Source organism: Leptosomus discolor, chromosome 1 (genome assembly GCF_034619465.1).
Source record: "Leptosomus discolor isolate bLepDis1 chromosome 1, bLepDis1.hap2, whole genome shotgun sequence".
NCBI classification, from domain to species: Eukaryota; Metazoa; Chordata; class Aves; order Leptosomiformes; family Leptosomidae; genus Leptosomus; species Leptosomus discolor.
Window position 1 is genome coordinate 204,939,152 of NC_141391.1, and position 16,448 is coordinate 204,955,599.

Genomic DNA, 16,448 nt, shown 5'->3' on the forward strand with positions numbered 1-16,448 from the left:
CCTCCATTTCTTTTCAATTGCTCAAATAGCCACTTCTTATTTGAATGTCTACTGTTTACTGCCATAATCAATTACTGCTACCAGAATTAATGTTGGCTTCATTTTGCCAACCCTCTATCTTTTGTTTTACAACTCATTTTAATTAATTGTAGGTGTGCTAGCAATACAGAGCTCTTTCAATTAGCCCCTGCAATTCCTCTGAGGTTTTATGTCACTGTTGCCCTTTCTCAATTAACCTGGTTCTGTAGCTAACCCTTTGGCAGACAGAGCTGCTGTGCGGTGTAGATATGGAAAACCCACCACAGAAGCTGTGAAAGCAAACTACCAAAAAGATTATCAGTGTCAGCTTGGCCAGTATTAGCCATATGGGGCTGCACCAGGAAGCTCAGGGCTGCACCCAGGATTGAGCCCATCTCACTCTCATGGCACCATCCAGGAGGGCTTTGCTCAGCTGGGGATAAGCCACCAAAAAGCCAAAAAAAGCAGGCATAATTCAAGACCAAATCAATATGACTGTATCTTAAATGAACTTTTTGAAGGTCAAAGATTCTTCACAGGTCTTAATTGTTATCAGTGGTGCAAGCTAACCAATTTTCAAAAACACAAGCATTCAGCTTTCAGAAATTAGTCTAGCAGTGTGATGTGGCCTATTTGGTAGAGTCTACAAATAAGCTATGGACCCAGGCTGTAACACCAGCAAAGCAAAGTGTTCTGAGAGAGAAAGCAATAGACATTTATCTGTGCTGAGTTTACCCTGACCTGGGTAGAAAGAGGAAAGAGGGGACAGGTGGAACAGGATTTAAACTTACCTATCATCTTATTAAAAAACACAAATGATATTTTAAGTCTCAGCTCATAAATATTGTTACTTATGTCCAGCTAGATCACATCACTTGCTTATCTCAAATTTGTCTGTAAATTTGCCCGAAGGATCATGAATGTACAAGTAAGAAAGAAAAATACAAAAATTACTTAAAACATAGGCATAATTTTATAATTTACCCCAGGTTTTCCTTTTGGATACCTTTTTGTGCTTGGAGATGGACAGGAACTCATGACCTTTTAGGCAATTAGGAACAGTAAGTATGTTGCCAGTTCTGCACAAATTTGGGGGGCAGTTCCAGTTTGCAGCTACTTTTAATGAATGCAGAAATATGAATCCTGCACCCTCCCTCCAGCTGCACGTATTTGGCTTTACCCTACCTATAAAAGCTTGTGGCAGCACGACATTATGCCATGGCAGGGCCGTGCCAGGTCTGGTGAACAAGAGTCATCTCTGTGGGGACACTCCTCTTGCCCTGTGTCCTGCCTCACCATGGGCAGCTCTACATCACATACCAGCATCTTGTAGGCTTGTTGTACAAGCCCACAAGCTCAGCCTGAAGCACCATGGTGCAAGGGCAAGAGTGGGACAGGATAATTCCAGCTACAATAAAAGGCTCTTAAACCTTAAAGCTTTTTTTTAGCTGAATATGCTTGGTTTTCCTTTGTCAACATGCACAGAGTGACTATGTTGACCACTGTGTAGACATCCAAGAGCTGTTTCGTGCCAGAACTCAAAAACATCCTTGGAAAAACTAGTCACTAAATTTTATGAGGCTGTTTGTCTCAGCTATGCTTATGTAAACCTGAACCCAAATCTACATGTTTTAGTTGAGAGACTCACGATTTACAACACTTACTACGAAAAGAGTATAGTTTTATGTAGGAACAAATCCTACTCAGGTGAAGCATGAAGAGAAAATGCCATTCCTTTGTTCTTGTATAGGAAACAGGCTTCAAGCAACAGGTATTATAGGGGCTATAGTTTCAGATGATTGGGTAACCCTATACAGTGCAAGATTTGAGTGGGGAAATGGGACTTCAGAAGGGTCATATTACTGCTTTATGTTTTATCATTACAAAACTGAGTACTTAGAAGTTTAGCCCCAGTTGGTTCAGTATACCCAGTACCTCTCTTTGTCTTCTGAAGGTACTTAGGACCTTGAAGGCAAGAGATTAAATAGTTGTATGGAAATTGTGTTGTGAAGTTGCATTGCATGTTGAAAACTGTCTATATTTAGCCTATAACCAGGGCTGAACTATAACAGTTGCTTTATCACCCAATGACCCCTCACCAGCCAGGAAGGGGAAATGGGAAAGGGAGAGGACATCCACAAGCTGAAGCGAAAACAGATTTAATGAAACAGCACTAATACCAACAAAGGTATACGTCATACTCAGCTAAATGAATATGCAGCAGTCCCAGTCAACAGCAGAGCAGTGCTCAGGAGCAGGAAGAAGGCAGAGGAGGAGCCAGAGGACCCCCAACAGGACACCAGCCAGAGCCCCAGCAGAAATCCAGCAGGAGCACTTTCTCCTGAGCAAACTTTCCCCTCTATAATGGCCATGACATTATGGGATGGGCTACCCCCGTAGCTCACTCAGGTCAGCTGCCCTGGCTGACTCGAAACTGCAAGCAGCCTGCCTGGCACGGCTGGGCTGTGATCCTATCCCAGCCAAACTAGCACAAAATCTAATAGTAAAAATTCTTGTGGGATCACACCAGGGTGATTTAGATGTGAAGGATGGTCAAGCAGAATCGTTGTCTGAAAGACAAAAAAAGCCATGTTAACACAAAATTCAATTACATCCTCCATGTCGTGCAATTTTCTGTGCAATATTTATCTGTGTTGGACTATAAATACATCCATTCATAGTGAAGGTGTCATTTTTAATATTATTATTGCCCTTCTGTTCTTTGCATTGTAGGCTGGAAAAAGACAGTTGGTAAGCTGGGATTTGGACACGACCTGGGTGGACTTTGTCCAGTTTTACATCCAGATAGGAGGAGAAAGTTCTTCATGTAATAAACCAGACAGCAGAGAAGAAGGTGTGCTGCTGCAGTACAGCAATAATGGTGGTATCAACTGGCAGCTACTAGCAGAAATGTATTTCTCTGACTTCAGCAAACCCAGGTATAATTTTGGTCTAAATTAAATCCATACTGCATCAGCTCTTTAAAAAAACAACTGTTTCTCAATTTATGAAAGCATGAATAATAATTTCAAGGTATAACACTTAAAAGCTATCATTGTATTGAAACTTTTCCAGGGCTGCCACAGTAAACTCCTGTCACTAGGAAGCAAAAATCTAATGAAAGTGGGCCTTAAAAAAACTGAATCAAAATCTAAAGTTTCAGATCACTCACCCTCCCATGTGATACTTGACTAAAATGCTACTATCTGCAAAACATTAGCAAGCAAACACAGAACTTGTCCACAAGTGTTGAAGAAATCTGCCATTTCCTCTGACTCTGGTTTCAGATCTTATGAACATGTATTAGTGTCACATACGACAAAAACTCCTTTAAAGAAATATTTAAGGAGAAGAAATCATGTTCAGCATTTCAAATTTGCTGTAAGATAGCTTGTCAGTGAAAATTTAAATTGCGTTTGTCTGCATAGATATTAACATTACTTCTATTACCTGTAGTTCATGTCTTTCAATATGTAAATAATTTTATCTTTGCATCTTGTCATTTTGCATTGCCATGAATAATGTTTTCAGAAGGACTTCTGTAACTCAGCAAACTGTCCTTTTCTAAAGGTGATCTAGGCACTTGGAAGTATAAAACCACGGAACTTTGTGTAGAATAGAATAGAACACAACAGACTATTTCAGTTGGAAGGGACCTGCAACGATCATCTAGTCCAACAGCCTGACCACTTCAGGGCTGGCTAAAAGTTAAAGCATTGTCCAAATGCCTCTTAAACACTGACAGGCCTGGGTCATCAATCACCTCTCCAGGAAGCCTGTTCCAGTGTTTGACCACCCTCTCCATAAAGAAATGCTTCCTAACGTCCAGCCTAAACTTCCGCTGATGCAGCTTTGAACCGTTCCTATGCGTCCCCTCACTGGATCCCAGTGAGAAGAGACCAGCATCTCCTTCTCCACTTCCCCTTCTCAGGAAGCTGCAGAGAGCCATGAGGTCACCCCTCAGCCTCCTTTTCTCCAAACTAGACAAACCCAAAGTCCTTAGCTACTCCTCATAGGTCATTCCTTCCAGCCCTTTCACCAGCTTTGTTGCCCTCCTGTATGGATCTTCATAGAAGAACTTTAGGCCTTCTCAGACAGTTTGCTTTTTATTCAAATTTGTAAACACCTTACAAAAATGATGTTAAATAAAAGTTAAAGTTTCAAACCTAGTCATACTTATGTTAAAAAGTACAATAATTAGTTAATTGTTCAGTCCGATTTAGAGACCTTACATATACGCATTTGTACATATATTCCTTTTGATATTCTTTCTTTATATCATGTGTTATTTTGTACCATGGACCCTCAGTTGCTGGTTAGGCAGAGAGAGGTGGAGGAATTGTTCAGGGCCACAGGATACCTTCTTTTCCAGAGGACTCCTAGATTTATGTCCTGGAAAATAAGGAATTGGAAAATAAGATCTGGACCACGTTTCGAGCAGCAGAAAAATAAATATGCATAGCTATATTCAGTAAGGACCCTCACTCTTGGTTACTCAGAGGGACAAATGTTTTGTCTAAAAATAATATATTGGATAGTCCAGTGATGAAGGTTTCAGCATGTAGCTTCTTTGTTGGATGTGTCCTGTAATTTTGATAAAGTAGAGGTTAAATCACCTGCCTAGTGGATGAGGGGAAGGCGGTGGTTATAGTTTTTCTGGATTTTAGTAAGGCTTTTGATACTATCCCTCACAGAATCCTTTTGGACAAGTTGTCCAGCTGTGGAATAAGTGGGTTCATGGTGTCTGGGTGAAGAACTGGCTGAAGGGCAGAGCTCAAAGGGTTGTAGTGGATGAGGCTACATCTGGCTGGTGACTGGTCACCAGTGGCATTCCTCAGCGTTCAGTTCTAGAACCAGTTCTGTTCAATATATTTATCAACGATCTGGATGCAGAAGTTGAATGCATCTGCAGCATGTTTGTTGATGATACCAAATTGGGAGGTACTATTGACTCTCTTGAAGGAAAAGAGGCCTTGTATCTAGACAGATCAGAGTGTTGAGCTATGATTAATGGTGTGAAATTTAACAAGTCAAAATGCTGTATTCTGCACCTAGGATGAAGTAACACTGGGCACAAATATAAATTGGGAGCGGAGTGGCTGGAGAGCAGCCCTGCAGAAAGGGATCTGGGGGTGCCGGTAAACAGCCGGCTCAATAGCAGTCAGCAGTGTGCCCTGGCAGCCAAGAGGGCAAACCCCATCCTGGGGTGCATCAAACACAGCATAACCAGCTGGTCAAAAGAAGTGATTATCCCACTGTATTCAGCATTGGTGTGATCTCACCTTGAGTACTGTGGTCCAGATCTTATTTTCCATTTATTTAAAAATAAAATATTTTTATCCACAGTAGAAAACTCTGCTACATAAGCTATTGCATCGTAATAGAAGGATGCTTTTGATTACAAATAAAACCAACCAGCAGAAGAGAATGAGAAATTAATTTTGCCAGCATATTTTGCTATTACTTGCTGGCACCAGAAGAACATTAAGACTTGCTGACAAGGATCATCTGAACAGTTTAATTCAAAGCTGGAGAGTTCAAATCAATTCCTTATTGTGCTAGGCAATTAGTAGTAGAGAGTAAAAAATAGCCATTGTCTTAAGGAGTTTACATTGTTCACAGACAAGAAGGTCGAAGAAGGCTTCATGATAAGCAGTTTATAAATAGATATTCAGATGATATATAGAAGATTTCTGAGGGCCTCTACATGTAAGATAGAGACTGGCTTTCCTGCCTCTTTTCCCTGTCCAGTGGTATTTCTCCTATTTCTCTCCAAACTGTGTTCCCTAAAGTTCTGCTGAATTTCTCTTCTTCAGGTTTGTCTATCTGGAGCTGCCAGCTGCAGCCAAGACACCTTGCACCAGGTTTCGCTGGTGGCAGCCTGTGTTTTCAGGGGAAGGGTATGATCAATGGGCCATCGATGACATCATCATTTTGTCAGAGAAGCAGAAGCACATCATTCCTGTAGTTAATCCCACTTTACCACAGGTAATAAGCAAGAGCAGGCTGTGAGCATACCCACGAAAAAGGAACCATCCTCTCTGTTAGTAGATTTCTCTTTAAATATAATTTTCTTTGAAAGTATCGTGTGTATTTAAAGAAACAGCTGTGGTGTTTGCAGCTGCATCCCTCTGTGTGGGAATAACCTGGGTCTTACCACAAAGACATCAGGCTCCTAATCTTTATGACAGAAGATATAATTATTTATCTTCTCAAAGAGTCAAGACAGAAATTTTGGACATCTCACTTTTTTGAAAATGACAGAAAATACAGATTGCAAAATTTGAAAGTTGATCATTTTGGAAATTACTCTGAAGTCACACTGCAAAGTGGTAGTACTCGCTGTTGCTTTCCTTTTCATTTCTAACAGAACTTTTACGAAAAGCCAGCATTTGATTACCCTATGAACCAACTGAGCGTATGGTTAATGTTGGCCAATGAAGGGATGGCCAAAAATGAAAGTTTCTGCTCTGCCACCCCCTCTGCCATGCTCTTTGGTAAATCAGATGGAGACCGGTTTGCGGTTACTCGCGATTTGACTCTGAAGCCTGGATACGTCCTGCAGTTCAAGGTATTCCTTAAACATAAATCCCTACAGAATATCAGTAAAACTGCCCTTAGTCAATACTAGCAAGGTGTCACTGGGGCCACAGTTCAAAACAAGGTGATAAATTATACCACTACATAAAAAGATGTGAAGAACACAAGTATGAATTCATACAGCATGCTGCTTTCTAAAAGGATAGCCAAAATCTTGGTGCAGGAGAGCTTTTTTACCCGTCTGAAGAAGCTTTAAAGCTTGTTGTTCTACAACACATTTCAGAAGTGGGTTGAAGAGACTGTCACTATATTCAAGTCAGGACTAGGAAATGCTATTGCACCATCCAGGGAAAAAGGATTTATCCCATCTGGGGCTCCATGACTACAAAAGCTCCAATGTGGTTTGTGTACATTTTTTGTATTTTAAACTATTTAAGGACTTACAAGCCGCTCTGTACTCCAGTGTGGGGTTTTTATATAATTTACTTTTATTATGTCAATGAATATAGGTTCCAATTAGCATTCTCTTCTTTAAAGGGCTTACAAAAATTTCAGTGGTCTGACAATACATCAGAATACGGGTTCCAAAGAAAGTGTATTTGCTTTGACAAGCTCTTGTTTCTGAACCCTAATCAAAATTTTATTGAGTTTATAATGAAATCCCATTGGTGAATTCTGGAGGTTGGTTGCAATGCAATTTTAATGAGCTCACCACAAATACATGGTCCTTACATAATTGGTGGATACAGACACTGAATAATTTACAAGTGGAATTATTAGAGATCAGATGTTTACAGGCAGCTTTTCAAATATAATTCCCACAGTTCTATAAATAGGAAAGTTAGTTAGAAATAATGGGATTTGTAAAATAATCTCATTTAATCTAAAAGTTATGCTAATGAAATGCTATACAAACTGAGGGACTGCAGTACAATTTCTGAGTATTGCTTGTAGATTTATACTTTAAACTCTCTAACCCCAAAAATATTTCAATATATAAATACCATTCAGCCTAGAGATGCTATTTGCCTCTTCACCACTTTCCTCTACTTCAGTGACTAGGTCTCTGTTCTGTAGGTTTGATCGTCAACAGCATTTCGAAAATTGTTTAGTCTAAAAAAGCAATACTTAAAAATATTTCACACACCTTCCATTGCTAAAAAACTTGGCAATGTAACATAAATATACCAAACATAAACAAGATGTATCAGAGAACAGTGAGTTCTTGTTTATAGAGTCTATTATTTAAGGCCTGCATTTATACTTCTCTCTTCTTTGGAAAGCTTTTAAACTGGCCTGCATGTAAATGTGTTAATCCTATTTGCATGCTTTAATTTCAAACATATGGTTAAATGCTTTCCTAAGTTTGTGAAATTTCTATTTTAAATAGCTGCCTGGAATAATTCTGCATTGATAAACTCAAAGACAGTAATTTGTCAAAATTATTTCATTTTACATGAATGACTTTGTTTTACATTTTACATTCTACAGCTCAAGTAGAATTTCTGCAATACAATAATGAAAACTAATGTTTTTCTGATAGGTTGAAAAATGAAACTGAAAACTTCAAATCAGCAGTAGATTTTTGTCTTGGTTTCATTCTTATTTCACATTTTAATATGCATTTTTTTACTTCATCCAATTTTGCTCTGTTTTGGGGGCCCAAACTGCTGCGCCAACTCCCAGACACCATTCCTGGGAGGCCAGTGACTAGGCTGTGGTCAGGGCTTGCAGCCCAGCACAGCGGGGAGCTGGGAGTCAGGCTGATCCTCTGGGCACATGGGGTGGACTGCAGATGGGATGGGTCTCAGAGGAAACAGCTCTTCCACTCCTCTGGCCACGTAGGTGCCTGCGCAGAGATTGCTGTTCGTGGTGTGCTCTGCACCAGGACCTTTGAAGAGTTCTTTGTACATTTCAGTGTGCTGAACCTGGCAACCGTAATGAAGGGATAGTGGGAATTTTTACTGAGAAATGTCATATATGTGTAGGAAACAGACTCCAAACATCAGTCACTGTTTGCCAGCAGGGTTCAAAGCAAGTTTTCAGAGTGCTGAGACTCATAAACCAAGAAGTCAAAGCTGGTTTGCAGACAATAAATGCCAATAATAGTGCAGGTTTTTTCAGTTCATATCTGATGCTCTGCTTTTTTGCAGCTGAACATTGGTTGCACCAACCAGTACAGCAGCTCTGCTCCCGTTCTGCTTCAGTACTCGCATGATGCTGGGCTTTTCTGGTCGCTCGTGAAGGAGGGCTGTTACCCTGCATCTCCAGGCACAAAAGGATGTGAAGGAAGCTCCCGGGAGCTGAGTGAGCCGACTGTGTATCACACAGGAGACTTTGAGGACTGGACAAGAATTACTATTGTTATCCCCAGGTCGCTTGCAGCCAGGTACTGTACATTGTAAACCAGTGATGCCAGTGGTACCCGTGAATAGGCTGTCTCTTCTTTGATGCTGCATTAGGAGAAAGTTGCAAGCTGTAGATAAAAGCAGTGTTAAAAATCAGCAGATCTGGGAAAAATACAGTGCTTTCCAAAACAGGGAGGAGCTTTTCATTTTAAAGCAGTCAGAATGGTCTATAAAATTACATTACAGAGCAACAAGGAAACCAGAACATTTTAATTTGACATCAATCTCTTCATCATGGTGCTGCCTGTCTTTACACTTATCAGTTAGGTCAGAGGCACCAGCAAGAGAGTGATAGGTCACTTGAATCAAATAAGCCTTTCGAACAGGATTAATTTTACAGTTGTCACTGGGCAAAGAAATCCTAGAAGGGTATTTGAGCTGTTGCGTAATGTGCTGTGTCATTGAAGGTGGCCAGGACAGCTGAAGTCAAAGGAGGGAGGAATGACAGGTGTGCTCATCTGTGAGCGTGACCTCAGCATCATGTTAATACAGATGAGAAAACATCAGACAGTGGAAGACACAAATAAGCTTTGAAATCAGAAGGCTTTTCTCAGTTTTACTTGGATTTGGCTGAAGTTTCTCACTCCCCTTGTTCACTGTCAGTAAACTGCCCCGGTCAGATTTGGTGCCTGCACCAAGCGCTGCCAGCGCAGCCAGCAGCCATCCCCCATGCCCCTGGCCATGCCTCTGGCCATGCCCCTGCTGCCTCCTGCCTCTCTCCCCGCAGGCAGCTGCTCTAGTGCTGCCTCTGGGTTTTAGCCCCATCCTGCCGCCACAGGCTACTCATCCTCAAGCCTTGGCACAGATTTTGAGTATGTATGTGGCATATTGTGTAGCAGGGGAGCCAGTGCCTTTGCCGCAAGGAGTTGAAATAGTAACGTGTACCGTAACAAGTTTGTCTTTTCTTCAGTAATTAGCCAATAAAAGCAGGTGCCAAATTGCACAGATCTGACACCAGCTGATTTGATTTACCCAAAACAAGCAGTGCAGAATCAATACCAGCAATCTGTTTGGCATTATGTTCAGTACTGTGATCAGGAATAAGAAGCTCAGGCTAATACATTAAAAATGTAAGTATTGTGAGTACGATGAGGGTCTTGGTGTGTTGAAAACTGAATTCACTGTGGGTCGCTTTGGAAATCATGGTTCATGGGTTATTTGGAGACCATTCCGTTTCATCGGTTGGTACAGAGCACCAGCATGGTGATCACCTACCTACCAAATCCCAGTGCACAGCAGAAAAAAAGCAATAGGTTTATTATATTTTAGGCAGAGTTACAAGGAGGATCTTAGTTAAACTATTGGATTGGCAGATTTTAAATCTGTTCCCCTTCTGAAGCTCCTATAAACTGATTCAGCTGAAAGTTAAAGACCAAAAATTAATAATCAAAATATTTTTTCTTCAACAGATTTCCTATGCAGTGTGTCAGCTGGAGTAACTTATTGTAGGCTCACTGAGGTCCCTGTTTCAGTTATACAAGTTAAGGGTTAGATCACTGTTTTCCAGGAATTTCATGTTGTCGTCCAAGAATAAAAACTTAGTATTTCTGACCACATGTCCTGTAGGACACGTTATTTGACATTATTTTTAGAAAGTTGATGATTTTTCTTGTATCCAAATTACTTGAGGGTTTTTTACACAAAATACAATCCCATAATAAACTCTGCAACACTGACACAACCCAGTTCATTTCATAAGTACTGTAAGAAATGGAGTTCTGGGTTCTAACATGTAATTAGCAGTTCAAGTCAAACTGGGTAGCGAGTCAGAGTCGTGTCTAATCATGCACTTATGTTGCTAAAACCTTTTATCTGTTCTTTACATCACACTGATGGATACAGGCCAGAGAAATAAAGTCAAAATACACCCCAAAAATCTAAAAAATATCCTGAAGTGAAGTTGCACAAAATCTACGTAGGATGTCAGAAATATTTTCCAGGCACCCATTAGCAAAAGCTCCTTTTAAGTTTAAACAAGGAGCAGTAGATATTGAAGTTGGGAATAGTAATACTGTGCTCTTCCTCATTGTTTCTCTATAGTAAGACTCGATTCCGCTGGATCCAGGAGAGCAGCTCCCACAAAAGTGTGCCTCCTTTTGGCTTAGACGGCGTTTACATTTCTGAGCCTTGCCCCAACTACTGCAACGGTCACGGGGACTGCGTCTCGGGGGTCTGCTTCTGTGACCTGGGCTACACAGGTAAGACAACCCTTTTTAGGTGGGATTACAGTAAGCATTGGCTGAGTTACAGCTGTAAATCTAGCATCTTGTTTTTCCTATCTGATAGTCTGGAAAAATAGATGATGACATAAATTTCATGGGCTGCCAGCAAGAATCTTTTCATTCTGTTAAATAAAATTCAGCACAGGCAAAACAGAGCAACTGAAGGCAGCGGACACTGATGATGTTTCTGGCAACCACAATCTTTGAATATCACCATCTGTATGAATGGGAAGAGACTAGCAATAAAAGAGAAAACAAAATAAAATATTATAAACTGAAAAGTCTGCTTAAAAGCCTTTGGATCATCTTCAAAAGATGCTGGTTTTGAGTCCCCTGGCCATCAGATGGCATGGGACCAGGAGAGAACATATGTTCTGACAGGCCCTTCTGTGGAAAATTCTGCTCACTTGTGGTTTCAGGGGGTTTTATGCTGAAATACAAAAAAAACCCCAACCCAAACCCAATAAAAAAAAACAGTGATTGACACAACCAGTTGCACATTACACCCTTTTCAATCCTCTATACCAACAAAGCAATAAGATAACATCTTTTATTCAATTTGTTTAAAACAAAATAAAAAGATAATTTTTCTGCTTACATAAAATGCCTTATCAACATAAAGCACGGCTGGTTTTCACCTAGTGAAATAAGCTACCTTACAGTTTAGAGGAAGAGGGCTTACTCTGCTTACAAATATTTGTAAAGTGGGTTAAAAAAGATACAATGCTGTTGTCACGGCTTTTTCTTAGAAAAGCCCAATACTTTCTCATATGTGAATGCAACAGAACCGTGTGCCAATGTACTTTATGACCTTTACTCTGTTCAGCACAGTTTCACCAAAGCATCTCCCATATTTTTATTTTTTTTGTCTTGAAGCGTCGCATGGAACCTGTGTGTCTAATGTGCCTAATCACAGTGAGATGTTCGACAGGTTTGAGAGGAAGCTAAGCCCTCTCTGGTACAAGATAACAGGAGGTCAGGTTGGGACAGGCTGTGGCGTGCTCAGCGATGGAAAATCTCTGTACTTCAATGGACCTGGCAAAAGGGAGGCGAGGACTGTTCCCCTGGACACCACAAATATCAGGTCAGTCCTCTGTGCTGCTTCTCACAATTGTCTGTTTTCATGCTGTTTCCTCTCTGTTATTACAAGTGTAGATGTGAGAAAGTAGGAAATGTTTTTCTGGTAGTTGCAACCTGTGCAAGAAATCTTAAAGGCAGAAAAAATACTTTTTTGTTCATTCTGGTGTGCTATTCATTTTCTTGAGAGAGAATACTTGGGTTAGAAACAGTTGAATAGCAGCATAAAAAAATATGAACTCTTTATTCTTCTGAGAAGATGGTTTGCACTATATTCTAAATGGACAGGCAGAAGATGTGGTCTTGAGACTGCACAAAATCTAAGACTTTGCCCGTAGCCAGACAGAAAATCTCCCTTTCCCCCGAATGCATTGAATTGCAGGCATGGCAATGGAGTAGCAATGAGCTGTTGTTTACTTGCCAGATGTTGTGAATTAGTCCACTTGTCAGAAGGGTAAAAAAAGGGAATATGATTTATTTCTATGTAGCCAAGAGGTTAGCAAGCCTTCACCTCTCTCCATGCTACACTGATAGCAATTATCCCTTTTCTCTCAAATTGTCTAATTGAATAATGCAATTAGGATAAACGAGAGCTGTTAATCCTAACCATTATTAAGCCTGGAGTTTGCTGCTGCTTTGTCCACTCTTATGAGGGATCATGCACCTGAAACCTTGCCCACCCTACAATTATACCAGTCAGCTTAATAAAAGATATTTCTCTTGGCAAATACTGCTCCAAGAGAAAGTAACGCCATGATTTGCTGCATTATTTAATATGTGAGATCACTCAGTAAATATTTGCCACAAGTTACTACTACAGCTCTCCAGCTCAGGCAAGCAGTGCTCCTTAAGGCAGCAGGGGTGCTGCGGGTTTGGGGACAACCTTAGCTGCTCCCTGGCATCAAGCAGCACAGCACCAGATGCCTTTCCTCCATCCTGTGTGTGCCTAACAAATATGTGAATTATTTATATAATTATGTAAATTACTTAATAATTAAGCTAATTAATTGTTTGACAAATACACTTTGGACAAGTACATGTTTGCACTGAAACTCTGGGAAGGTCTGAGCACTTCTTTTCTGTTCCACTGTCCTTTTAAATCTTGTGTTATTAATCCTGTGAAGCATAATTTTGGAAGTAACCACATCATCAAGAAGTCTGTATTCAAACAGTATTTTGGAAATATTCCTTCTTTCCTGGAGAAAGGATTTTCTTTACCTTTAAGATTACTTTGAAACCACTTATAATGCCACATTCTCATATTTATATCTTTCCATTTTTATAGAGTTTGAACCATTTTAAAAGCCAGAAGAAGTTTTAAAATATCGAGCAATGCTCTTTCTTGACTTTTTTCATCCATCACTACTCTGTTTTGCACAAGAACATAGTCATCTGGTGTCTTAAAACTGCCCCAGTAACTTAAATGGCCAGAAGGGCACCTGGTAAGAGCAACTAAGATCCATCTTCTGAGCCCGTGATCACTGTGTGAGCTGCTCCTCTGCTGCGACTGATCATTTTGTCAAAACAAAACAGAATTTTCTTTTTTTTTTTTTGTAAGCATCACAGCAAGCAGTTTAACTTCCTTGAACAATTCAAGCTTGAAGCCGCATCCCTGGGCTGCTTACTAGACAGAACAAACACACTGGTCATCTCAAACTCAAATGGGACTAACATAAACTTTTTTTCTTCAGCTACATGTGTGCTCAATGGCAGTATTCACCTCATGCCGTTCAACCAGAACACGGACTCCTTAGACTACAGCCTATTACCTCAGGCTTCTTTTGTGTTCAGAGGAGACAATAGCGGCTTCAAATGGACAATGCAACTCATCCTAAAATAGGGTCTAGCAAAGGCCAGTGCTTTGTCTTCTGGAAGCATGTATTTTTTCATTAATTATAAGACAGTCTGGGTTGGTCATGTAAAACTTAGACATTCAGGTTCAGACACCTTGCTTAGAACAAGTACATCTCACTTTAATGTTCAAGACCATCTGTAACATTAATTGGCTCTTTTTGTACTAGAAGCAAATGCAGACTAAGTTTGTGAGAGTGTGAGGGGTTAACTGAAAGACCCATACCCTAAAAAGAAAATAATCCCTCAGCCTAGAATTTTTTTTCTGTTATTTGAGCTAAAATTAATGTCACTTGAAAGAGGAGATTAGAAGGAAGTACTTTTTCCTATTTTGGTATTACTTTTTGCATTCAATAATGCCTTGCATAGAATTTAGTTATCTTATTAGGGGTCATCTTAGCCCCTGCACAGTTATCTTTCATTTTTGCATGGGTTTTTTGGTTTGGGGGTTTTGGTGACTGGGTAAACAGCAGGAAAATATGCATTGAAAGACATACCGTTATGATACGTGGATTGAGGGTTGTGAATAGGAAGGCTGAAACTCCTGCAGTAGGTTTTTAAGCTGCTTATTTTTCAGGTTAATAGTGTTTTCCCAGACCTTTTAAGATCTTGTTTCATTAAGTCAGGCATGGAAGAGCAAAAAATTGAACAATATTGCAAGACATTAAAGTTTTATTTTTATTCTGCACTCCTGCAGATCTACCTATGCGTTTTCCCTACCATCTTGCTTCAGCTACAGCTTTTTGAATATAAAGTGTAAATTTTATGTAAGGAATGTAAAAAATTTTTATTCTTTTTTGTAAGTAGTACAAAGACCCCTTTCCCCTTTACCCTTCTCTTCCCAGAGGAGCAGGGTCCATGGCGGCTCAATGCTGCAGGTTCACTCTGCTCCAAAGGGGTTGAGATTTGCCAGCCGTGGTGCTGCTCAGGGAAGCAGCCCAGCAGGGCACCACCAAACTCAGGTGTCATGCTAAGAGCACTTAAAACTAAAGCTTGCTCCCCAAAGCCAATGATCATAAACAAGCACTTGATGTTTAACACATACATTAAGTTCTATCATAATCTTTGCTTTGTTTGTCCTATTGTCTCCTTATTCCTTTATACGATTGACTACATTTTTTTCACAGACATTAAATGTCCCATAGCCCTAAGAGAGCTTTAAGTGTCAAAATCCATTTCACTCAGACCATTTTTTGCCCTATACTTCAGAAACCCTCTGGAGTCTCTCCATCCCTTCCCTTTTGCATGGCCCAGTGCACCAAAGGCGCAATTTCACCAGCAGTATTTCCATCCTCCTGACTGACAATATGATACCCGGATGCATTTTGGTTACTGATGAGTTACTGCCTCCCATTTTGATGGCCTGTCCCTTATGACACTCTTCACTATCTTTTCAGTGAGAGCATTTGGACACAGTGCCTACCTGGCAGCTAGATAAAAAACATGGAATATATGGGGTTTTTTTCCAAGTGGTGACATCTGGCTTGTTAGCTGACTTGGCTCCCATCTGCATTATGGAGTCAGTTGCTAATGACTGTGTAACCATCCCAGAGAGATGTTCTGGGTCAAATGCTTACAGATCAGATGGGCTGATGCACCCTTCTGCAGAAAAGGGGTTTTTTTGTCTTTTGTTTTTGCTTTCCGCCGATCTTTATGTTTGGCAAGCATAAATGAGAATTTCATCGTAGGACTGTAAATCTTTTCACTTCTGTCTAGTTTTTTATTGCCTGAATACTGTCTCAGACAACAGAGCTGCAACAAACAATAGGACCTACCTGGCTAAATAGTGTAATACTGTGAGCCTGTCTGTTCTTGAGCTATCTATAGTGTTAATGAATGAGACTGGTGAGTATATTCTGGCTTGTCCTAGTCCCTACGGATATACAAAACATCTCAGATAGGAGATACCAATTTCGATAAAAGAACTGGAGTGTGGTTGGATTTAGAATCAAAGAGGATCATGACATCATATATGTAGCCGTGGGTTAGGGAAATTGGAGTCCTGTCTGCATCATACTGGCTCTGGCTGTAGTCCTGTGGCTTGTCTGAGATTTTACCAATGTCACTACAAATTAGGACGAAATTCCTTAAAGTGAAAAGAGTTATCCTTGTGGGCAATTATTCGAGCAACAAATCAAGCTTTGTTTCTTCACACAGAGACACAAATTCACCTCAAATTTAGTGTGTAAAATAAAGAAGTTATCTACAAGCGATAGAATTAATGAAGCCTGGTTTCCTTTAGATATCTTTTTTCCCCAAAACTACTGGTGGGCAATAATCCTGCCTTGGCCTATGTGCTCCATGTGGACACTCCCAGCACAAGGGATAAGCA

At 40.3% G+C, this 16,448-nt stretch overlaps 1 protein-coding gene across 2 annotated transcripts in view; it reads left to right on the forward strand.

Moving 5' to 3' along the window:
* Positions 1 to 16,448, forward strand: part of RELN (reelin) — a 297,464-nt gene that overhangs the window by 219,715 nt on the left and 61,301 nt on the right. For both annotated transcript variants that reach the window (XM_086474260.1, XM_086474253.1), the window contains exons 25-30: positions 2,752 to 2,957; positions 5,835 to 6,006; positions 6,389 to 6,589; positions 8,712 to 8,947; positions 11,007 to 11,164; positions 12,065 to 12,272. In XM_086474260.1, coding sequence (XP_086330386.1) covers positions 2,752 to 2,957; positions 5,835 to 6,006; positions 6,389 to 6,589; positions 8,712 to 8,947; positions 11,007 to 11,164; positions 12,065 to 12,272 — 1,181 coding nt within the window. The remainder of the gene's footprint in view (positions 1 to 2,751; positions 2,958 to 5,834; positions 6,007 to 6,388; positions 6,590 to 8,711; positions 8,948 to 11,006; positions 11,165 to 12,064; positions 12,273 to 16,448) is intronic.